This window comes from Pleurodeles waltl, chromosome 12, assembly GCF_031143425.1.
Source record: "Pleurodeles waltl isolate 20211129_DDA chromosome 12, aPleWal1.hap1.20221129, whole genome shotgun sequence".
NCBI lineage: Eukaryota > Metazoa > Chordata > Amphibia > Caudata > Salamandridae > Pleurodeles > Pleurodeles waltl.
The window spans coordinates 682,991,889-683,016,441 of NC_090451.1; the positions used below are offsets into that span (position 1 = coordinate 682,991,889).

The 24,553-nt window shown below is 47.2% G+C and overlaps 1 protein-coding gene across 1 annotated transcript in view; it reads left to right on the forward strand.

Moving 5' to 3' along the window:
• The window catches only part of DNAH2 (dynein axonemal heavy chain 2), a 1,666,550-nt gene that overhangs the window by 101,605 nt on the left and 1,540,392 nt on the right, over positions 1–24,553 (forward strand). The window contains exons 5-6 of the mRNA XM_069218683.1: positions 21,196–21,424; positions 24,004–24,114. Coding sequence (XP_069074784.1) covers positions 21,196–21,424; positions 24,004–24,114 — 340 coding nt within the window. The remainder of the gene's footprint in view (positions 1–21,195; positions 21,425–24,003; positions 24,115–24,553) is intronic.

Genomic DNA, 24,553 nt, shown 5'->3' on the forward strand with positions numbered 1-24,553 from the left:
TAAAGGCAGAGGTCACCTCAGCTCAGGACACCTTAGGGGCTGTCCTGACTGGTGGGTGACCCCTCCTTGTTTTTCTCATTATCTCCCCTGGACTTGCCACCAAAAGTGGGGGCTGTGTCCAGGAGGCGGGCATCTCCACTAGCTGGAGTGCCCTGGGGCATTGTAACACGAAGCTTGAGCCTTTGAGGCTCACTGCTAGGTGTTACAGTTCCTGCAGGGGGGAGGTGTTAAGCATCTCCACCCAGTGCAGGCTTTGTTTCTGGCCTCAGAGAGCACAAAGGCCCTCACCACATGGGGTCAGAAACTCATCTCTCAGCAGCAGGCTGGCACAGACCAGTCAGTCCTGCACTGGACAATTGGGTAAAATACAGGGGGCGTCTCTAAGATGCCCTTTGTGTGTATCTTTTAACAAATCCAACACTGGCATCAGTGTGGGTTTATTATTCTGAGAAGTTTGAATAAGAATTCTTCTGGCCGTAAAAGGTAGAATATTAAGGATCTTCCTGAGAGCCCTTAGAAGACCAAAGCAAGTGGAAGAGATTTTGTTTACTTGGAAATCCATAGTAAGTCGAGGATCCAGCCACAAGCCAAGACTTTTTACATGTGTTTTGGGAGAAGGGAGATTGTTAAATGCTTCTGAAAATGATGAAAGGGGAGAAGCAAGGGGGCCATTGCCCAGGACCATGACTTCCGACTTCCCATCATTGAATTTTAGTTTAGATTTAATCATCCAATCGCCAATGTCCTTCATGCAACAAGAGAGATTAGCAGCGGATGAATCTCCAAGGCTAGAGAGGGACACCACTAATTGAGTGTCGTCAGCATAGGTAACCAAAGAGAGGTTGTAGGGAGCAATCACTTTGGCCAGCAGGGATAAATAGACATTAAAAAGTGTTGGACTCAGGGAAGAGCCCTGAGGGACTCCACAAGTCAGTGGGAGAACTTTAGAGAAAAAGGTACAATCGAGAACCTGAAAGGATCTGTCTTTAAGAAAAGAGGAGAACCAGGACAGGGCTGAGTCTCTTATCCCTATTTCTGAGAGTCTGCAGCAGAAAAGATTGTGATCCACCGTATCGAAAGCTGTGCTGAGATCAAGTAAAATAATAGCCACTTGAGCCCCTTGATCCAAAAGTTGGCGAGCCGACTCGGTGCTGTGTTGAGTTCTAAAGCCCATTTGGGTGGGATGTAGTAGCTCATGGCTCTCAAGATAGCAGGTTAGTTGAGAATTAACATGCTTCTCCAAGATCTTAGCCGAAATGGGAAGAAGAGCGATGGGTCTGTAGTTTTCTAATAAAGAAGGATTTAGTTTAGGCTTTTTTAAGAGAGGCTTAATAATAGCGTGTTTGAAAGATTGAGGAAGGGAACCAGAGGATAGAGAGTGATTCAAAATTTTTGTAAGCGGAGGGACAATAATATCCAATACCCGTAGGAGAACAGTTGGAGGGGCAGGGTCCAAAGGAGAGCCAGATTTAATTTTAGAAAGAAAATTGGCATTTATAGCATCTGTGAGAGGAGTAAAAGTGGTTAATAAGTTCTCTTCCAGGGGATCCTCATCAATAGTCATAAACATTGAATATTCCCGCCCCCGTGCGGGGACCCCGGAGCATATATAAAATACACACATATAATACATGTGTAACAAACAGTCATGCAGGCTATCATGTTAAAAACAGGCTAAAATGCTTTATTTCTATGAAGTTTTTTTTTTTTTTTTTTTTTATATAATAAAGACTACAATAGAGCATAAATATCTACCCAAGCTCCTAAAACTAGGCTTAGGGAAGTAAGCAGCAGCAAACTCTAGAGAAAAAATAGAAAAAACTGCATTGAAAAACAATGAAGCATTCTTAGCCAATAGGCTGCATGCAGGTTAACACAGGAGAACCATAAAAACTTTGGCACCGTGCCTTTAAGACCCTGAGCACCTCCAGTATCCCACCATGCCTCAGGGGTGAAGGAAAGGTGACAGTTGGTTCACAGTTAGGTCAGTTCTTTTTTCCGGCTTCTTCTGAGAGGATCCTGGAGCATTGAGCTCTCAGTTTTTCTGAGTTTTTTTTCAGAAAAATTCTTTAAAAAAGCGTTTTTTCACTTTTCACTCGACAAATAACATCTTTGTCTGAGCTAGGCAGGTTTTTCCTGACAGAAAAATGCCTTCACTTTTTGTCAAATGCCCTGCTTGTGGGAAGAAGAAGGCCCAGTCAGATCCCCACTCTCTGTGCATAGTGTGCCTGCCACAGAGTCACTGCCCTGACACTTGTAAGTACTGCAAGAACATGTCTAAGAGGACTCTGAAAGACAGAGAGAAGATCCGGCTACATGGGCTTCAGGAGAGGCAAAGAACATCGTCCTCCTCACTTCCCAGACAACCAGAAGGCCATTCTCAAGAGAGAATGGCTCGGTCGACGTCCGCAGGTAGGAAAGTACCTGTTTGTTCACCGTCGACGTCGTCGCTACCACCGTCTCACCGGCATAGATCGCCGTCGACGGCGACACACCCGACGTCGAAGGAAACAGCGTCGAGGGAACATCAGCGCAGGGGCAGGTCTCCGTCGACGGCAGCCCGCCGATCGACGTCGAGCCATCGCCGGCGTGCCCGGTCGCCGCCAAAGGCTGTGCGCCCCCCGACGTCAGGACACACGACGTCGAAATCACCACGACGGCACGAGAGACATCCGCCGTCGACCTCCCACCGCTCCACGTCAAGGCACACGACGGCGAGCAGGTCGAGGTCCAAGGATCGCCGTTCGACGTCAAGGCACTCTGCGTCGAGGCACTCAACGTCGAGGCAAGAGCAACCGGCTGGGCGCCCTTCGACGTCGAAACAGCCATCGACGTCGACTCAGGTTTTACCTGTCTCACAGGGAGCAGAACATCGCCCCATTCCAGACAAGGCGCCATCTCCAGTGGTCTCCATACCGAGCGACTCTTCTCAGTCAAGAGCGGCATCATCTGGGCATGTCTCGCCCATCAATCTATCTCCGAGATGGCTGGAGAGCCTTAACAGACCAGCGGCCTCCCCAGATTCGCAATATTCGCGAATGTATTCACCTACTGCCTCCCTGCCAAGAACGCCATCACCGACAGCCAGGGCAGAACGGGCTCGTTCTGCTCCTCGCCAACCGACAGCGAGGCCTAGGCGCTCTGCTACAGCGTCTCGCAGCAGGTCTCGCTCTCAACGAAGATCCAGGTCTCGGTCAAGAAGAAGATCACCCTCTTGGTCTTCATCAGGTTCATCTGTCGGGCGTTACTCACCCACCCTAACAGATTCACCACCTGCTAGAGTCTCACCGGTGGATGACATTACCACGTTCAACGAGGTGTTGCTAAGAGGAGCGCAGAAACTCAACATAGAGGTTCCAGAACCATCTACCTCCTCATCGGTCATCTTTGAGACTCTGCAACAGAGATCAGCGTCGAAAAAGTTGCTGCCTCTAGTGCCTGGTTTGTTGCAGCCAACCATGGACACTTTTCTGGCCCCAGCCTCGCTTAAGTCTGCCCCGGCTAGGATTCTCAAAAAATACAAGGCTCCCGAACAGGACCCTTTGTTCCTCAGGAAGGATCCGCCACCGGACTAGGTTATAATAGCTGCCGCCCGAAAGACCCACTCGGTGGCATCTTCATCCACGGTACCCCCGGATAAAGAGAGCAGGCATCTAGACTCTCTGGGGAGAAAGATATGCGGGACGGCGGCTTCGGCAATGAAAGTCTCCAGTGCGTCTGCGCTCCTGGGCAGGTATGATCGTTCTCTGTGGGACTCTCTCAGTAGATTCACAGAAAAATTGCCCAGAGAGGACAGACAAGATTTCCAGGAGATACTACAAGAAGGATGCCTGGTATCCAACCAGGTTATCAGCGCGGCAGCAGACGGGGCGGATTTGGCTGCTCATGGGTACGCACATGGAATCTGTGCAAGGAGATCTTCCTGGCTGAGGCTCACTGGTTTGAAACAGGAAGCACAACAACGCATCCTGAATCTCCCATTTGCCGGGAACTCTCTATTCGGTGCCCATGCAGACGAAGAGATGGCCCGCATGAAGACCGAGGTGGATACCATGAGAGCGGTGGGCCTGGAAAGAAAGAAAGATTTCAGGCGGAGGTACAGGCCGTATGACAGGCGCCCTTTCCAGCAGAGGGTTCAAACCCCTCATTGGTCGCAAAGGTCACAGCAACGACAGGGACGCTCTCTTTTTCAACGGAGAAACACAAGGGAGCGAGGGTCAAGTAGACGTCAACAGTCCACTCCGAAAGCACCCACCAAGCAATGAAATCTCGCTTCCCTCGGCACTGTACACCACTCCGGTGGGGGGGAAGTATTACAGCTTATCTTCACGAGTGGCACTCTATCACAAGAGACAAATGGGTGCTCAATATTGTCGAACATGGCTATTCTCTTCTTTTCAAACAGCCTCCACCACACTTGCCACCAACCAAAGACAATCCATCTCATCTCAGCTTGCTACGCAAGGAGGCTCTCGCCCTCCTAAAAAAGAATGCCATAGAAAAGGTTCCACCTGCACACAGAGGACAGGGGGTCTACTCCCGTTACTTTCTGGTGGCGAAGAAGGGTCGAGAGGGCGTTTTCAGGCCAATTCTGGACCTACGGCTGCTGAACAAATACATAAAGAAGCAGAAGTTCAGAATGCTAGCGCTTCACCAGATTTTCCCTCAACTGCATCAGGGAGACTGGATGTGGTCCATCGACCTGCAGGATGCGTACTTTCACATCCCAATAGCTCCCAAACATCGAAAATTCCTGCGCTTCCGAGTAGCGTTACAGCATTACCAGTTCAGAGTTCTACCCTTTGGCCTGAAATCTGCCCCAAGAGTTTTCTCGAAATGTATGGCAGTGGTGGCGGCGCATCTTCGAAGACAAAGGATATACATATATCCATACCTAGACGACTGGCTACTGAAGGCTTCTTCTCCGGAGCAGGCGAGAAGCCATCGGGACATTGTACTAGGAGTTTGCGAAGCTCTAGGTCTTCAGGTCAATTACCAGAAGTCAACCTTGATTCCAACACAGAATCTTCACTACCTAGGAGCTATCATAAACACAGAACTCCAAAAAGTGTATCCTTCGGAGGAACGACTATCCTCAATAGACAGTAAGTGTCAGGACCTGTTGAGAGCCAACGCACCTACGGCACGTCAGGTGACATCGCTGCTGGGCTCCATGGCATCATGCATTTTTATTGTCCCAAATGCCAGACTCCACATGAGACCCCTCCAAGAGGCATTGGAGACCAACTGGAGCCAGAGAACAGGTCGCTGGGAGGACACAGTGCAGCTACCGGCGGTAGCACTTCAGTCATTGAGATGGTGGATGCACAGACCTCACCTGTCAGTGGGTGCTCCGTTTCACCAGGTGCTTCCATCCGACACCCTAGTAACGGATGCGTCTCTTCAGGGATGGGGGGCTCATCTGGATCCCTTTCAAGCGCAGGGTCTGTGGTCAGACAAGGAAAAGCAGTACCACATCAATCTGCTAGAACTCAGAGCGGTCCATCTGGCTCTCAAGTCTTTCATACCGCTAATTCAGGGGAAAACTCTATTGATACAGACGGACAATACAACCACGATGTATTACTTGAACAAACAAGGGGGAACGAGGTCCCTACCCCTATCGCGAGAGTCACAAGCGATATGGCATTGGCTCCTGGCCAGAGGAATGTCAATTACAGCAGTTCATCTGCCAGGTCAGCAAAACGTGGAAGCAGATTTTCTGAGCAGACACCTGGAGGACGTTCACGATTGGGTCCTACACGGGGAAGTCGCAGAATACATCTTCGCGCAATGGGGTCGGCCTCAACTGGATCTCTTCGCAGACGAAGTAAACCAGAAATGCCCAGACTTCGCATCCAGGTTCTACCGTCCGGGATCGCGAGGGAATGCCCTGTTGATCGACTGGTCAGGGATATTTCTCTACGCTTTTCTGCCGATTCCCCTCATTCCGGCAGTGATCAGCAAACTTTACAGATCCAGGACCAGAATGATTCTTATAGCGCCACAATGGCCCCGACAATTCAAAACCTCACAGGAGGCTGCCGTGCAGACCGGATCTTCTGAGCAGAATGGAGGGCAGGATTCTACATCCCAACCTACCCTCTCTGAGCTTAACAGCATGGCTCCTGAATTCCTGCAGTATGGGCACCTAGGGCTCTCGCAGGAGTGCATGAACATATTGAAAGAGTCCAAACGGCCTTCCCCGCGGCGTTCTTACGCTTTTAAGTGGAAGAGATTCTACATATGGTGCTGTCAGCAAGGCCATAATCCCATACGGGCGCAGGAGGATGTCATACTGTCCTATTTGCTTCATCTAGCGAAGTCCGGTCTGCAGGTATCATCTATTAAGGTACATTTGTCTGCTATTACGGCCTATCGCAAGTCGCCTTCTCATGAATCCTTCTTTACAAAACCTGTAGTCAAGGATTTCTTAGAAGGTTTGAAGAAAGTTTTTCCGCCAATTCGGAGACCTTCTCCTCCATGGGAACTGAACGTAGTCCTGGCAAAACTTATGGGCCCTCCTTGCGAGCCTATACATAAGGCCTCTTTACAACACCTTACGTGGAAGACGGCTTTTCTAGTGGCCATTACTTCAGCGAGGAGGGTCAGTGAAATCCAGGCCTTGTCTTCAAAAGAACCGTACACGGTTTTTCATGACAATAGAGTGGTTCTACGAACTCACCCATTTTTCCTTCCGAAGGTGGTGTCAGAATTCCATATCAATCAGACCATATCTTTACAGACGTTCTTTCCCAATCCGGAGACTCCGGCAGAGAAAGCATTGCACTCATTAGACTTGAAAAGAGTGCTGAAATTTTATCTGGACAAGACAAAATCGATTAGACACTCTAACCGCTTGTTTGTAAACTATGGTCATTTAAGGACAGGAGAGGCAGCATCTAAGCGAACAATATCAAGATGGATAGTTTCTTGTATTGTTAATACTTACCAGCTAGCTAATAAACAATTACTAGCGCGGCCTAGAGCACATTCCACAAGGGGAAAAGCGTCTACTGCTGCTCTCCTTAACAATGTTCCGATATCTGAGATTTGTAAGGCTGCTACATGGAAGTCTGTCCATACGTTTACAGGACATTACTGTTTAGACTCAGATGCAAGAGCGGATGCCCAAGTGGGGCAGGCCTCTCTAAGAAATCTATTTGCGTAAGACATATCTATTCCTGCACTTCTATCGGACAGTCCGCTGGGTTTAGGGATGGGCTTGCTAATCTATTCAATGTTTATGACTATTGATGAGGATCCCCTGGAAGAGAAGGATAAGTTACTTACCTGTAAATCCTAGTTCTCTTCCAGGGGTATCCTCATCAAAGTCATAAACAACCCACCCTCCTCCCCGGACGCACGTCTCCTAGAAGTGCAGGACAAACTGTGTTTGGAATCAGTTATACAAATTGTCACCGTAAAAAGAACTGACCTAACTGTGAACCAACTGTCACCTTTCCTTCACCCCTGAGGCATGGTGGGATACTGGAGGTGCTCAGGGTCTTAAAGGCACGGTGCCAAAGTTTTTATGGTTCTCCTGTGTTAACCTGCATGCAGCCTATTGGCTAAGAATGCTTCATTGTTTTTCAATGCAGTTTTTTCTATTTTTTCTCTAGAGTTTGCTGCTGCTTACTTCCCTAAGCCTAGTTTTAGGAGCTTGGGTACATATTTATGCTCTATTGTAGTCTTTAATATAAAAAAATATAAAAAATAAAAAAATAAAGACTTCATAGAAATAAAGCATTTTAGCCTGTTTTTAACATGATAGCCTGCATGACTGTTTGTTGCACATGTATAATGTGTATATTTTATATATGCTCCGGGGTCCCCGCACAAGGGCGGGAATATTCAATGTTTATGACTTTGATGAGGATACCCCTGGAAGAGAACTAGGATTTACAGGTAAGTAACTTATCCTTCTCTTCCAGGGGTATCCTCATCAAAGTCATAAACAACCCACCCTCCTCCCCGGACGCACGTCTCCTAGAAGTGCAGGACAGACTGTATTTTGAATCAGTTATGCATATTGTCACCGTAAAAAGAACTGACCTAACTGTGAACCAACTGTCACCTTTCTTTCACCCCTGAGGCATGGTGGGATACTGGAGGTGCTCAGGGTCTTAAAGGCACGGTGCCAAAGTTGTTATGGTTCTCCTGTGTTAACCTGCATGCAGCCTATTGGGTAAGAATGCTTCATTGTTTTTCAATGCAGTTTTTTCTATTTTTTCTCTAGAGTTTGCTGCTGCTTACTTCCCTAAGCCTAGTTTTAGGAGCTTGGGTAGATATTTATGCTCTATTGTAGTCTTTATTATATAAAATAAAAAAATAAATAAAAAACTTCATAGAAATAAAGCATTTTTGCCTGTTTTTAACATGATAGCCTGCATGACTGTTTGTTACACATGTATTATATGTGTGTATTTTATATATGCTCCGGGGTCCCCGCACGGGGGCGGGAATATTCAATGTTTATGACTTTGATGAGGATACCCCTGGAAGAGAACTAGGATTTACAGGTAAGTAACTTATCCATCCCTGCAGAAAGGGGACCCAGGACCTGACCATCTGGGGACTCCTGAGAAGAAAAGGGGAACCCGGAATATATGTTGGTAACTTTATCCTGAAAATGTAGTGCCAGTAGGTTACTGTGATTGATAGAGGCCTCTGTCGTAGAGGCAGGCATGGGAGTTGTGGTGTGCTCTTTAAAAATGTGAAAAATTTATTTCTGAGGACAGGAGGAATTCTCTAGTTTAGCACCATAATAAGGGGACTGGGCAATTTTAATATTATGGTGGTATAATCTAATAGATTGTCTATAAATTTCTCTAGCAGGGAGACTGTAGTTCTTTCGCATAACCTTTCTAACTTTTTGCAATTCTTCCTCAATTCAAGAAGGGAAGGGGAAAACCAAGGTTTGGGCTTGTGAGATGATTTTTTCGCTCTGGGTTTGACCGGCAGAATGGCATCCAGGGAAGAAGAAACCCATTTGTCAAATTAATCTGCGGATTCTAGAGCGAGGAGATTGTTGGTCATAAGGAGGGCCCGGAGGGCATTACGCCACTCATCAGGGACCAACTTTGACCAAATACGTCCAGTCGTTAAAGGACTGGGAGGCAAATCCTGCACAGCATCGTAGGGGAAAGTAAAAGATAGAAGGGAGTGATTAGTCCATACTAGCGGCAGAGGGGGTGCAGCAATGAGGTCAGCAACATTACTGAAAATAAGTTCCAAGGTATGGCCTTTAAGAAGAATGGGGCCAGTTACGTGTTGGGTTAACTTAAGTGCAGAGAGAGAGGTTAATAACAATTTAGCAGAGGGACAATCTACATTATCAAAATGGATAATAAGGTTTCCCAAAATAGTTAGGTTGGAGAATTTACAAATATGGCTGGCTGCAACCTCAGGTAAAGCATCCAGAAAGCAGGTACCAGATCCCGGAGGCCGGTAAAGCAAGATTCCAGAAAAAGTAAAGGTAGAGGACAGGTATAGTGAGAACAACAAGCTCTCACAGTCAGGGATATCAGAGGGAGAAATAGCACACTTAATGGTTTTTTTATGAATGATGGCTATGCCCCCACCTCTCATAACGGGTCTATCCAAATGTAGCATAGAATATGTAGAAGGCAAAGAGTTACAGATATCCACTGTGGAATCATCGTCCAACCAAGTTTCAGTAAGAAACAGGGCATCAGGTAAGAGTTCTTCTAGAAGAGTATAAATGTGTAGAGAGTGAGCTGGTAAGGAGCAGCAGTTAGGCAGCAGCATTCTGCCAGATTGAAAAGAGGGGGCGTCAGAAAGTGTAGATGGCAAGGCAGTCCATGAGCAATTTGAGCATGGGAGGGGAGCGAGGGGCCCAGCAATACTATAGGAGGATGGACATGGTCCAGTATTTCTGAGTGCCTGTAGCTGCAGAGAAGTGTAGACTAACCTGTTGGAAGTGGAAAAGGCAGCACCTCTGGGCTCTGGGCACTTCAGGGCGTCCGTCCGGCATTAAATACAGCCGTGCGGGGCGACCCGGCCCAGCTCAAAGAACTGAGCAGCTAGACCGCTCACAAAAATGGCGGTCTTAGGTGTCCCAGCCCAGAAGATAGGAAAAACGGAGCAGCCGGTAGCCTCAGAACGCGGGCTCCGGCGCTCCCAGAGAAAAATTCTTAAGTCCAAAACAAAGTTGCACACGCTAACACAGGCAGCAGTAAAAAATTGTCAAGTAAAACATTAAAAACATTTAGAATAATCAAGTAAAAAATTGCCTACAAGTAGTTATGATATGCCTCACATTGCTTCAATGTCCTTATTCCCCATTTTCACAACTGAGTTGCTGCTATGCATATTGCACTTTAGACTTAATAGGCTTTAATGCCTCTTTGTGTTCTGGGGAATAGATCAGCTGCTACGTATATTTCACTTTCTGTTGGGAGGTGAGGGGGATCCCTTGCCTGAGCTTGCCAATGGCTGTTGTGTTTTAAGGTCCTCTTTACAATGGGCCTACAACCCCTCTAATGTATAGCACAACAGTTTTTCGCGCTACGCATTTAGCACTTTCACACTATTGTGGCAGGTTTATGTACTCTTCGATCCATTGATAAGTTTATGCATGTTGCACTTCATCTCTTTGTTTCCAATTCACGACACACTTTGTTTCTTCACTTTCAATGCTCGTTTGTATTGTGAGGTTATTGCCATGTCGCATTTGGCCTTATTGTCCTTATTTTCCATTTCCATTTTCGATTTCCACCTCTGAGCAGGGGTTATGCATACCTAACTTTATGTTGGGAGGCAGTGTTCTTTCTGGGGAAAGCTTGATGGGGGCGAAGGGCATCAAGGCACTCAATGTCATCACCGTGCGATTATAGGCCTTCATGTCTCTGCTGTTTTGGGGTGATTGGTTATGCATGATTCACATTGCGTTGGAGGGTGGGGGGATCCTCCTCATAGGTACACTAAAGGGTAATGTGTCCGGAGGTCCTCTCATCCATTGGGCCACAATTATTTTGGGTGCCATGCCCACAAACCACTGCCTGTGGCATAGGTAAGTCACCCCTCTAACAGGCCTTACGTCCCTAAGGCAGGGTGCACTATACCTCAAGTGAGGGAATAGTTGCATGAGCAATATACCCCTACAGTGTCCAAGTCCATTGTTAGACATTGTAAGTGCAGTGTAGCCATATTAAGTATATAGTCTGGGAGTTTGTGATTACGAACTCCACAGCACTATAATGGCTTCACTGAATACTGGGAAGTTTAGTATTAAACTTCTCAGCACAATAAACCCACACAAATGCCAGTGTGGGATTTATTGAAACATGCACACAGAAGGCATCTTAGAGATGCCCCCTGTATGTTAATCCAACTGCTAGTGTAGGACTGACCGGTCTGTGCCAGCCTGCCACTTCCAGAAGAGTTTCCTAGCACATGGGGTGAGTGCCTTTGTGCACTCTGTGGTCAGAAACAAAGCCTGTCCTGGGTGGAGGTGCTTCACACCTCCCCCTGCAGGAACTGTAACACCTGGTGGTGAACCTTAAAGGCTCAAGCCTCGGGTTACAGTGCCCCAGCTAGTGGAGATGCCCGCCTCCCGGACAAAGACCCACTTTTGGCGACAAGTCCGGTGGGAAAATGAGGGAAAACAGGGAGGAGTGCCCACCTCAGCCAGGATCAGCCCTAAGGTGTCCAGAGTTGAGGTGCCCCTTCCCTGCAGAATCCTCCATCTTGTTTTGGAGGATAAGGCCCAATAGGGATAGGAATGTGCCCCCCCTCCCCTGATACGCCCCTAAATCTAGGATTTAAGGGCTTCCCAGAACCCAGCTCACCAGATTCCTGGCAACCTAGAAATAGAAGAAAGACTGCTAAGCTGAAAACCCCAGCAGAGAAGAAGGAAGACGACAACTGCTTTTGCCCCAGCCCTACTGGCCTGTCTCCTCCTTCAAAGAACCTGCAAGAAGAACAGCAACGCATCCAGCGGGCTCAGCGACCTCTGACAACTCCAGAGGACTGCCCTGCACCCCAAAGGACTAAGAACTCCCGAGGACAGTGGCTCTGTCCAAAGGAAACTTTAAACCAAGGACTCCCACCTCACTCCGGATGCTTGAGTCTTGACCCCTGTGCACCCGACACCCACGGCCCATGTCCAGGTGGTCCACCAAGCAAGAAAGGGTCCCGAGGTGATTTGGAGCAAGAGCCCACCCTGGTTTGGCCCCTCCACACCACCACGATGATGCCTGCAGAGAGAATCCAGAGGACCACCCTGACTGCGGGCTCCAGACGAAGATGTCCGATGCCTAAAGGACCCACTGCACCTGCAGCCCCCAGGCCTTGGAGAACCTGACCCCCTGTGCAGCATAGACCAGCAGGCGGTCCTCCTACCTGCCTGACACCCCCCCCCCACCACCCACTCACCTTCAGCCTCTAAGTGACCCCGGGGTTCCCTCATACAGTTGCATTGGAAACCCGATGCCCTGTTTGAACCCTGCACCTGGCTGCCCTGGTGCCGCTGAAGGTGTGTGTTTGGTGCCTACTTAGGGCCCCTGCAGTTCTCTCTTGAACCCCCCCTGTCTGCCCTCTGAGTCACAGGTACTTACCTGCTGGCTGACTCGATTCAGAGAATCCCCCATCTCCATAGGAGCCCACGTTAACTGGGCTCTCCTTTGACACCTGCACCCGACCAATCCCGTGTCGCTGCTGGTGGGTGGTGGGTGTTAGGGGTTAACTTGAACCCCCAACGACGGACTACCTAAACCCGGGACATAGGAACTGTAAGTTGAATACTTACCTGTAAAACTGTACATTCTTTTCTTCCCCTGGGAACTGTTGAAAATTGCACTGTGTCCATTTTTAAAATAGCTTTTTGCTATTTTAAAGAAAACCATACATTGTTGATTCCTTTCAAAGTTATGATTATACCTATGCAAAGTACCTTACATTTTATGTACTTAGCTGCAAGCTGAATCTTGTGGTTCTAGAAATAAATAAACACAACATATTTTTCTATATAAAATCCTATTGGTCTGGAGTTAAGTCATTGAGTGTGTGTTTCTTCTCTTTCTTGTGTGTGTAGAACAAATGCTTAACTCTAACCTCTGATAAGCCTAAGTGCTCGCCAACACTACCACAAATAGAGCATTAGTATTATCTATTTTTGCCTCTGGGGAACCCCTGGATTCTGTGCACACTATGGGCCTGATTCTAACTTTGGAGGACGGTGTTAAACCGTCCCAAAAGTGGAGGATATACCACCTACCGTATTACGAGTCCATTATATCCTATGGAACTCGTAATACGGTAGGTGGTATATCCGCCACTTTTGGGACGGTTTAACACCGTCCTCCAAAGTTAGAATCAGGCCCTATATCTCATTTTGATACAGTATATACAGAGCCAGCTTCCTACAGTAATGTTTTTTATTTTAGGGAAATGTGGTTTTCCGGATGAGTTTCTTCAGATACTTTGGCACCTCTATCACAATGTCAAAGCCAAAGATATAGTTATTCTAGGAAAGCCGGCAGGGTTAAAATCAATTGGTGCACTTATCAGGGATGCCTGATGTCTCCTGTACTTTTTGCCCTATTCCTTGAGCCACTTGCAGCAAAAATACGGCAAGACCAGGTGATTGCCCACCCCCTTGCACGGGATGTTAAAAATCAAATTATTTGTAGACCATATTATTCTGTATTTAAAAGCTGATCAGGTGAATATCCAAAGGACTCTAAATAGAATCGAGGAATATACTAGGGTTGGGAGATATAGTGTTAATCAAGCAAAGACAGACATTTTGCTTTTTAATTCTTGCCCCAAAGATCACCCTGATGTGGTGCAACAGTCATACTCGCCGCAATGGCCTTTTGGATACTTACTTGGGCATTATTGTGTCCTATGATTACTCACAAATAATTCAATTAAACCTTCAAGCAACGTATTTGAAGGTGAAGGGCTTGCTAGAGGGATGGGCTATTCTTCTCTTGGCATTAATCGGTTGTGTCGCTTTGAGCAAAATGACAATTCTCCAATTGATATTGGTTTTATTGGCCAATCTTCCTATTATGATCAAGTTATCCTACTTTAAAGAACTAGATTAGTAGTTTCAGAAATTTCTGTGGAATAATAAATGTTCCTGAGTCAAGTTGGCTGTGCTTCAGTGATACAAGGTTCAGGGTGGTCTGTCCTTGCCACACTGCCAGATATACTATCACACTGCGTTCCTCGATAATATTATTTACTTGTGTTCTCCAGTTGAGACAACTTTCTGATATCATTGATGGTAAAGCAATTTTCAACAGATCTACATTTTTTTTCTTTTTTCTTTTTTTTCTTTTAAGGACAGCTAACCTTCCCAAGAAAACTCAATACAAGACTCTTTCGTTTCACAAATAACAATTACATCTTTAGTCTAATATTACAATTCATAACACTTTTTTCCCCTCACATTGAGCCCCGCGTGCGAGCACTCTGTGAGATGTATCACTCAGCTACTCTGTCAACCTGCTAAATATATCAGGCTCAGATCCCAGTGTTAAGTATCCATTCATAGTCTGTGCTGAGGGCATTATGGACCACAATCGTTGCTCTGTTTCGATCTCCTTGTTGCCACCCTGTGAGTGAACTCAATTAGGCTGACTTGTATAGTTATACATTTTTCAAAAAAATCTATCTGATTGAGACTTCTAGCTGCAGCTTCCTTACCTTAGAATTCCCTGGGTCAGCTTTGAATCCAGAATTTTTTCTGAGCAGTTCCCTGCGGGCGCCGTCGGGCAGCGTCGTTCGTATCTGCGTGCGTTGTTGGAGCCATCTATGATGTCACGGTAATCTATATAGACGCCGTCTCGGCACGCGCACAGCAGTTCTTTTCCTTCTGTGCTGGTTAAAGCGCAGTTCCGGAAAGAGCTACCCTTCTTTGATGGTTTGTCGAGGCTTTTTTGACTGAAGTCATGTCTTCGAGAAAGACAGGGTTCAAGCCGTGTGGTGTGTGTCATCGCACCATGTCTGTGACTGACCCGCACTGTGTTTGTCTTTGGTGCCTGGAGAAGGACCACGATTCCACCTCGTGCTCCGACTGTCGGGCCATGGCTCCGAATGCCTTGAGGGAGAGATCCCTCAAGCTTCTTGCAGCCCGGCATTCATCCTTGGTTGGCACGACTCCCCGGTGGTCACGGTCCCGCTGTAGGAGGAGGTCGCGGCACCGCTCCCGGAGCCCCAAGTCCTCCTCCTCGCATTCGAGGTCATCTGACGGTAAGAGGCAAAAGAAGAAGAAGTCCAAGCGGACTTCGTCTTTGCCACGCCCGTCGGCCGACGAGGCGTCTGTGGACCGTCTACGTTCCGAGCGCGGTTCTGCGGAGCCGTCGCCAGGGCCGACTCCACGTTTTCCCACCTTTCCGGGGACCGGATCGACCCCCGCTCAGATAAAATAATTTTACGAGGCCATGCATATCGTTTTTGAACGGGCTGCACCCGTGGAGGGGTCTTTGGGCCCTGCGGGGTCAGCAGTGCCCTCTTCAGATTCGACGCTGGCGGCTTCGGCCTCGGCGCAGTTGGGGACCCCAGGATCCGATATCTGATCTGGACCGGCGCTGGTCTCACACAGTCGACCTCCTTCGGCACCGGTTTCGACGTCGACGATTCCGCCACTGGTGCCCACCTTATTCCGGATGATCTGGAGCCGGAACAATGTCTTACGACTTCGACGGAGCCAGTTTGGCCCAGATCATTGTCTGAGCATTATTTAGATCAGCCAGACGCAGGAGAGGAATGGGAGGGGTCTGAGGACCCTTTAGAATGTGGTTTGCAACAGGACTGGTATGAGGCTCGAGGGGAGGCCAGTGGACTGGACACGTCTCCAGATACTGGTATGGTCTCTCCTCCTAATGTGGCTACGGAGGAGGGTGCTTCATTTGCTATGGTGGTGCGTAGGGCAGCTGAGGTCTTGGACCTAGATTTGCCTACGGTGCCAGTCAGGACGAATATCCTGACAGAAGTGCTTCGGGGGGGGGGGGGGTGACAACATCAGAGCCAATGTTGCCCTTCAATGAGGCTCTTACAGACGTCCTTCTGGGTACATGGGCCAAACCCAGCACAGGGGCTCCTGTGAATAGGACGGTCGGCCGCCGCCATAGACCCGTTCCGAGCGACCCTAGTTTCCTGACTCAACACCCCACTCCTGAGAGCTTGGTTGTCCAAGCCTCTACTTCCCGTGGTGCCTTCCCTTCCGCTCCCCCGGATAGGGAATCCAAGAGGCTGGACCAGCTTGGGAAGAAGATGTTTTGTTCCACCAGCCTGGCACTGAGGTCCGTACACACCTCTTGCCTATTGGGCCGTTATGCCCATACTTTATGGGATACAGTGGCACAGGTGCTGCCCCAGGTCTCGGAGGGCGTACGGAACACTCTCACCCAGGGTGTCAAGGATGGGAGAGATGCAGCCAAGTTTACGATCAGGTGTGATTTGGACACGACTGACTCGCTGGGTAGAACGATTTCATCGTCAGTGGCCCTACGTCGCCACGCCTGGCTGCGTGCAACTGGTTTCTCAGGGGATGTCCAGTCCAGCTTGATGGACATGCCCTTTGATGGCTCCCGCCTTTTTGGCGAAAAGGCAGACTCCGCGCTTGAGAGGTTCAAGGATTCTCGAGTTACGGCCAGATCCTTGGGCCTTTCAGCACCAGTACGACAGCAGTCTGTCTTTCGCCCCTTTTGAGGCTTTGAAAGGGGCGTGGTACCACGCCATCCACAGTTTAGCCACTGTCCTCAGGCTTCACAATATCCCGGAAGAGGACGTGGTTGTGGCACCATCAGACCCAGAGGGCCTGGCCAGAGGTAGGCCACCACACAGCCCCCCTCCACTGCGCCCAAGCCCTCAAAGTGTGGTTCTGCAGGATCACGTTCATCCAGTTGGAGGGAGGATTCAATTTCATCTCCCTCACTGGCTTTCCATCACAGCGGACAAGTGGGTCCTGCAGATCATACAGAAGGGCTACTCCCTTCCAGTCTTTCCCTCCCTCTATCCCGCCGAAAAAGGGATGGCTGATGGAGGACCATCTGGTTTTGCTCCGCGAGGAAGTTATGGCTCTCTTGGCAAAGGGAGCCATAGAAAGAGTCCCGATATCAGAAGTAGGCAGTGATTGTTATTCCCTCTACTTTCTGATTCCCAAAAAGAACAAAGGCCTTCGCCCTATCTTGGATTTAAGGGACGTCAATCTCTTCCTCAAGAAGGAGAAATTCAAGATACTCACTCTTGCTCAGGTTTTGTCTGCCCTAGACCAAGGAGACTGGATGGTAGCGTTGGAATTGCAGGATGCGTATTTCCACATTCCTATCTTGCGAGTCCACAGGCGTTACCTGCAGTTCAAGGTGGGACACGAGCACTTTCAGTTTACTGTGCTTCCTTTCGGTCTCATCAGTGCCCCTCGGGTGTTCACAAAGGTGATGGCGGTGGTGGCAGCTCATCTGCACAGGTCAGGGATTTCAGTCTTCCCCTACCTAGACGATTGGCTGCTGAAGGCTTCTACACCCCAGGCTCTCGTCCGCCACCTCCAGACGACGGCGGATCTCCTGCATTCGCTGGGGTTCACTATAAATGTGCTGAAATCACAACTGACTCCCTCTCAGAAGCTCACTTTTATCAGAGCTGTTCTGGACACAGTGCAGTATCGGGCTTATCCTCCCGAACAGCAGATCCAGGATATTCAGGTTATGATACTGATGTTTCGGCCTCTATCCTGGATCTCGGTGAGACAGACTCTGAGGCTGTTGGGACTCATAGCTTCCTGCATCCTGTTGGTCAAGCATGCCAGATGGCGCATGAGGGCTCTGCAGTGGGACCTGAAGTTCCAATGGGCACAGTATCAGGGAAATCCTACCGACGTGGTTCAGATCTCGGAGGAGACTGCAAAGGATCTGCAGTGGTGGTTAGTGAACTGCGATTGGGTCAAAGGCAGACTCCTCTCACTTCCCCAACCAGATCTCACAGTAGTGACAGATGTGTCACTTCTGGGATGGGGTGGCCATCTGGGAGAGGTGGAGGTCTGGGCTCCACATCAACTTGCTGGAGCTTCGGGTGATCCAACTAGCATTAAAAGCATTTCTTCCTGTTGTGAAAGGGAAGGTGGTGCAGGTTTTCACGGACAACACTACTGCAATGTGGTACTGCAACAAGCAGGGTGGTGTGGGGTCGTGGACCCTTTGTCAAGAGGCTTTACGTCTCTGGACATGGCTGGAACATCAGGGCATGACCCTGGTGGTTCAACACCTGGCAGGTTCTCTGAATGCCAGGGCGGACGAGCTCAGCCAAAAATGCTTAGAGGATCACGAATGGTGTCTCCATCCAGAGGTGGCGCAAGGACTCTTTCAGCAGTGGGGAGAGCCTTGGTTAGATCTGTTTGCCTCCGTAGAGAACGTGCAATGTCAGCAGTTTTGTGTGTTGGAGTTTCCAAGGGGGCTATCGCTAGGCAACGCTTTTCATCACCAGTGGAGTTCAGGCCTCCTGTACGCCTTTCCGCCTATACCACTTCTGCCCAGAGTTCTCAAGAAAATCGAGAACGACCGGGCACAGGTAATTCTAGTGGCTCCGAATTGGGCACGGAGAGTTTGGTATCCAGAGCTTCTCAAAATGAGCATCGGTCCTCCAGTCAGGCTGCCTCTTTGGGAGAATCTTCTGTCGCACCAGCAGGGGAAGGTTCTCCAACCGAACCTGTCAACTCAGGTTGATGGTTTATGACATCCCTCCCGAGGTGTGTGATGTCATTCTGGCAGCCAGGCGTCCCTCTACTAAGTCGATCTACGCCTGCCGTTGGAAACATTTTGTTTCATATTGTACAGATAGATCTATTGATCCTCTTTCTTCTTCTCTGTCTAATATCCTTTTGTTTGTATTGTCTCAAACCCAGCAGTGTTCCTCCTTAGGGACTCTCAAGGGCTTTCTTGCAGCCTTATCGGCCTTTCTTCAGTTGCCCGATCAACCATTTTTGTTTAAATCACCTATAGTACAGAGATTTTTGAAAGGGCTTGTGCATTTGTTCCTCCCTGTTCCTTTTGTTATGCCCCAGTAGGACCTTAATCTGGTTCTTACCTTCCTTATGTGTGCTCCCTTCGAGCCCTTACATAACTGTCCTCTTCGGCTGCTCACTATTAAGACAGCCTTTTTGGTGGCAATTACATCTGCCAGAAGAGTGAGTGAGCTACATGCTTTGTCATCAAAACCGCCGCATCTCACAATCTTTCCTGAAAAAGTGGTTCTCAGAACTCGTGCTTCTTTCCTCCCCAAGGTGGTGACCCCTTTCCATCTGGGTCAAAGTATCACCTTGCCCACCTTCTTTGCACCTCCGCATCCCTCTAAGGAAGAGGAGCGTCTCCATCGGCTGGACCCAGAAAGAGCATTATCGTTCTGTCTTGACCGCACTAAAGAGTTCCAGGTGGACGACCAACTCTTTGTGGGGTACGTTGGTGCAAAGAAGGGTCGGGCAGTACAGAAACGATCCATTTCACGCTGGGTCATTCTCTGTATAAAGATCTGCTACGCTTTGGCAAAGAACCAGCCTCCTGAGGGCTTGAGAGCTCATTCTACTAGGGGGAAGGCTGCTACCACTGCGTTAGCACGTGGGGTACCTGTGGTGGACATCTGTCAGGCTGGGACATAGGCTTCCTTGCATACATTTGCAAAACACTACTGCCTGGATAGCCAGGTGGGAAGAGAGGGGCATTTTGCCCGTTCTGTCTTACAGTACTTCCTGATATAAAAATCTCCTTCAGACCCACTGCCAGGGGTTATAGCTTGGGTATCTATTCTAAGGTAAGGAAGCTGCAGCTAGAAGCCTCTATCAGATGAGCAAGTTACTTACCTTCGGTAACGAGGTATCTGGTAGAGACTCTATCTAGCTGCAGATTCCTTACACCCACCCAAGCCTCCCCACTCTGCGGATATTTTTTATACAGATATATATATATATAAATATAAAAGATTTTGGCATTTTTGCCTTTCTCAAAGGCATGTAAGAATTTTTACTTCAAACAGTCAAACAAAGAGATAAAATCCATAACTGTTGGTTCTTCCATGACTTTGCGCTTCTGGCGTGGAAAGTTGTGGGAAAAGAACTGACGTACGCGCGCCGAGACGGCGTCTATATAGACAACTGTGACGTCATAGATGGCTCCAACGACGCTGACCACGCACTCGGAGCTGGTCGACGCACATGGATCCGAACGACGACGGCCCGCGCAGGGTACTGCTCAGAAAAAATTCTGGATTCGAAGCTGACGCCAGGGAATTCTAAGGTAAGGAATCTGCAGCTAGATAGAGTCTCTACCAGATACCTCGTTACCGAAGGTATGTAACTTGTTCTTTTAGGATACTGACACACCTTTCAAGTTGTTTGACTATTTCTTGTGAATCACTGAAAACTGTTATTGGCTATGACAGAAACACTTTCCTGAGCTCCTTTAGTTTCATACGGTCACTTCATCACAATTGGCGATATTGGCATTACTCACCTTAACTTTTGCAAGCTCTGACAGAACTTTTCCTTCTCTAAATTGGTCACCATTCACCTATCCTCATCCAATCCTCTCCAGGTAAGGTAATCTGCTCGTGTTTCATGGCACAAATATTACAAAATATTGTTGCAACAGCGTTCTGCACTGTGACATTGAAAAGTTCCTTTCAGTGACATCATCAACAACTTCCCTCTTTGCATTATGAAAACAATTACCAGCATAAGAGTTCTTTCCTCTCTCCCCAGTGTCCACCTGGCCCCTGCCGCAGGCCTACAGCAAATTCTGCCGGAATTATAGATAAATATGTAACTTCTTCAAGCCTCACATTTCCAGCCTTCCTATTTCTCTTTCAACCAACATACTTAAAAGTGTTTTGTTTCCCTTCTTCTCAATCCCAGACTAAGCAAGTAGCTCCTGTCTTCAGCCTTTCGTTGCTCAGCTGCATCTCTGTCTGTCCTTGTGTACTGATCGGACTACTTTACAATGAAACTTAATGCTTACCTATCAGGAGTGTCTACTTGCCACAGTTTAGCTAAACGTTTTCTGAATTCAGTGTGCATTCGTTCTTCACCATTATAACATAAAACATCAGTGGGAATATTCGTTGTAAAGTCTTCTTTTTGTAATTTAACGTATACTGTTGTTAGGAGGAGAAACCCCATAATGTTAAGTGGCTATTCTTTGACTTAGGTTTTGTTTTTTTCTTGTCTTTTGACAGAGTGTGGATCAAATTATGTTTTTTATCCGCAAAGAAAATGCCAAGCTTAGGCCGGAAACATTGGAAGACAATCTACAATTTGGCTCCGTACGTGGAGGATACATTGAGGCCTTGCTGCGGCTCATGAATGGGATCTATGCCCCACACTTCTTCAGCATCAGCTCTTGGCCAGAGAGCATAAAGAACCACTTCTCTGCTCAGCTGCATCGCTTTCTTGCATCTCTCACTGGTAATTTCACTGTGATTGTTATTCTTTACCACAACAGCAACAATAGAACCCCAGCATCCACTTTCATGTACAGGCCATCTTGTCAACCGCTTCATTCCTGTTGTGTACCTTACTTAGGCTTGCTCGTTATTCTCCAAACTGCTCGGTGTTGTATAGGGCAGTCTGAGCTGTTTCCCTCCCACCGTAGTTAATATCTTGGTTGAAATTAGAGTTTGGAGGCTGAGACAGATCGGTCTCATTGGATAGCTAATGTAACCGTTTCCCACGCTCACTTACAGTGCAAAGTGTGTGTTGGAGGATGTTCAACAGAATCTAACCTACCTTTATTGTAAATCAAATAAATCCCCTGCTGGGATCTCACCACTCACAAAACGTTCCAGAATAAAGAACCATATGGACAGCATACCATAGATGATATTTTAAAATAAGCCAGAAATATGAAGTACATTTGGTTCTGCTTGACATTGTTTCATATTCTAAACTAAGATATGCGCTAAAGGAATTACTTGAGTTAAAACGTGTAAGAAACTATATAGTAGTTAATTAACATATACAGCAGGGGGTCCGTCAATACCTGTGATTCTAAGAGATAGGAGAATGACGCAGAACTGATAGGAATGGATGAAATTGAAGTCTCAATTTTTAGCATGCTTCAGAAGCGAAGGACAAGTGAGAAAGAGAATATTCATAATTTAAAAATAAATAAATATGAAAGCATACTGCAAGCAATCATGTAAACAATATGATTTAACCCTTATATGAGCCGTCAACCTGAGGTCTTTGTTCTAGCCCTTTTAGAAAGAGCAGAAAACTAACCTCATCACAGATAACAAGAAAAACAAATTAATACCCCAGTTGATCAAACTAAAAATTGTCACTGCATGCATTCAACCTATGAGCAGTCCTGTCTCACAATCTCTTAATCTCTGGTGGATCCTGAGCATGTTCTCAACTATGTTTGCGTGATGGATTTGGTTTGTCTGCACACACAGTTGCGGAAGTAGAATAACTAATTTCCATCTCAAAATAAAGGGAGAAATTGAAATGCTAAATACAGCTAGAGCGTCTTGTAGACTTTATGTTGCATACTAAGACATACTTATACAGTGATATTAGATATGTATAATGAAGCGCTGTCTGCAGGGATCCTCTATGAAAGGCCATTACTACAGTCTTTTCAGAGCAGCAAAGATGGGGATGCTATGATCACTATATATCAGAGGTCTTCAATCTTTGTAATGCTGCCACCACCCCCAGAATGGGTGTCTACACTTATTTAAACGTTGCAGTTAGGTTCTGTTACTGTTTTAAAAATGCCTATCAGATACATGATGCCGAACATACTATTCTGGTCAGGCAGGCTTTACTATTATGTAAAAGTATCAACAGTGTGATTATTATAAGTGGCCAGGGGAGGCTTGTCCGCTATTGTAGAGGAGCGTCGACCCTGGCTCTGCGGCAGCAGCAGCTACAAATCTTTAAAAATAAAACGATAATAGATTATGTTTATTATCGTTTTATTTTTAAAGGGGCGGGGTCATGGTGGTGAAGAGCACAGAGGGGAGTATGCGGAGCAGCAGCGACCTTGCTGTGGGTATTTCCACTCCGTGCCTTGATTAAAGACAGGGTAGATGGGCAACACAAAGCCTTGACACCAAAAAGACCCACAGCACCTGTAATTGATAGTCTTGGAGGAGGGGGCATTTAAGGGCTACAAGACAGGTTATTGTTCTCCATTTCATTGCATGTTCTTTCAATAGACCATTTGACAGTGAGACAGAAAAATGGTTAGTGAGTCAGGTAAAGGGACTGTGGACTTGACAACGACATGTATTGATGTGGATAAGCGCTCTTCACATAACACTTATGGTCAAAAAGATAGAGGACTTTAACATCACAAGTGGTCTTTTCATCAATTTCAAATTATTGTATATGATTCAAGTTAAGTAAACTTAAGCTGAGCTCCAAAGTAGCTCTGACATTGCAATAGGCCCCAGACACATTTGAGTACCTTTATATTGAGATGTCTCAGGACACCACAGAACTGCGATAGCATACTGAGGCATTAAGTACTTCATATGTTTTTTTGATCATCTGTTGTCAAACTGTTATTTAAGTTGCTGTTGGCCTGGCTAAGGACTGAAGTGGTGAGGAATGAGTACAGTAGCCATGCCTCCCTAGAAGTCACTAACACCAGGCACTACTATTTGCTTTCAGATTGTTATAGTAGTCTCCTTACCTTGGCTAACTCAGAGTCAGGAACAAGCCTTGAGAGACAGACCATAATTAGAGACTTTGAGAGGAGTACAGAAGGAGCAATCACTTCCTTGGCATACAGGATATAACACAAATATCGGCTAACCTCCCTGAAACACACTTTGATCTATGTGGTTCGCCTTCATTGTAGCCCAACAATTGTGTACTTTTCTAGCAATTCTGCACCTTTGTGGAACAGCTATTTGCATGTGGATGATCCTTTATCAGGCACATCCCACACAACAAATGGAGCTGTTCACATTTTCCTGTTGTGCTCCCAAAAAACCCAGAATCTTTCTCTGATTTGCTTTTGCCTCTTCCAGACACACGTCACAAACTGCAGAGTCACACTGTCCTCTACATTCCCATTGAAGCAATGAACATTCAACCTGAAAAGGCCATTCAAGACAAAGAACTGGTGCAGCGGTTGGAAAGTAAGTGACCTGTACCATTACCTGATGGTGCTAATGGTAAAAGTGCTTGGGCTTTTATTAGGGATTACTGGCACTATGGAGGTTTGGATTACAGTTTTGCAGTCTTTCACAATTTCCATACCACAGTATGTAACACTGTTTGATGTGCAGCATCTGCTGTATTCATTAACTGAGTTGGTCTCTGTGTGCATACTTTGGGAGCATTACTGGCTAGATGTCCCTTTAGGCATTCTTGGCCTGTCTTAGGCACCCAAGTCATGGGGGCATGCTGCCTTATAAAGCTGTCACAGGGTGATTCCCTGAAACATTGTGATGCTGCTGCTCAGAAACAAACATTAGGCCACTGTGGTTGAGCTAAGGCAATTTGATCATTTATTGCAGCGAGACCCACCCATTCAGTGACCTTAAACACTATGGCATGCTGATAATAGATCACCAC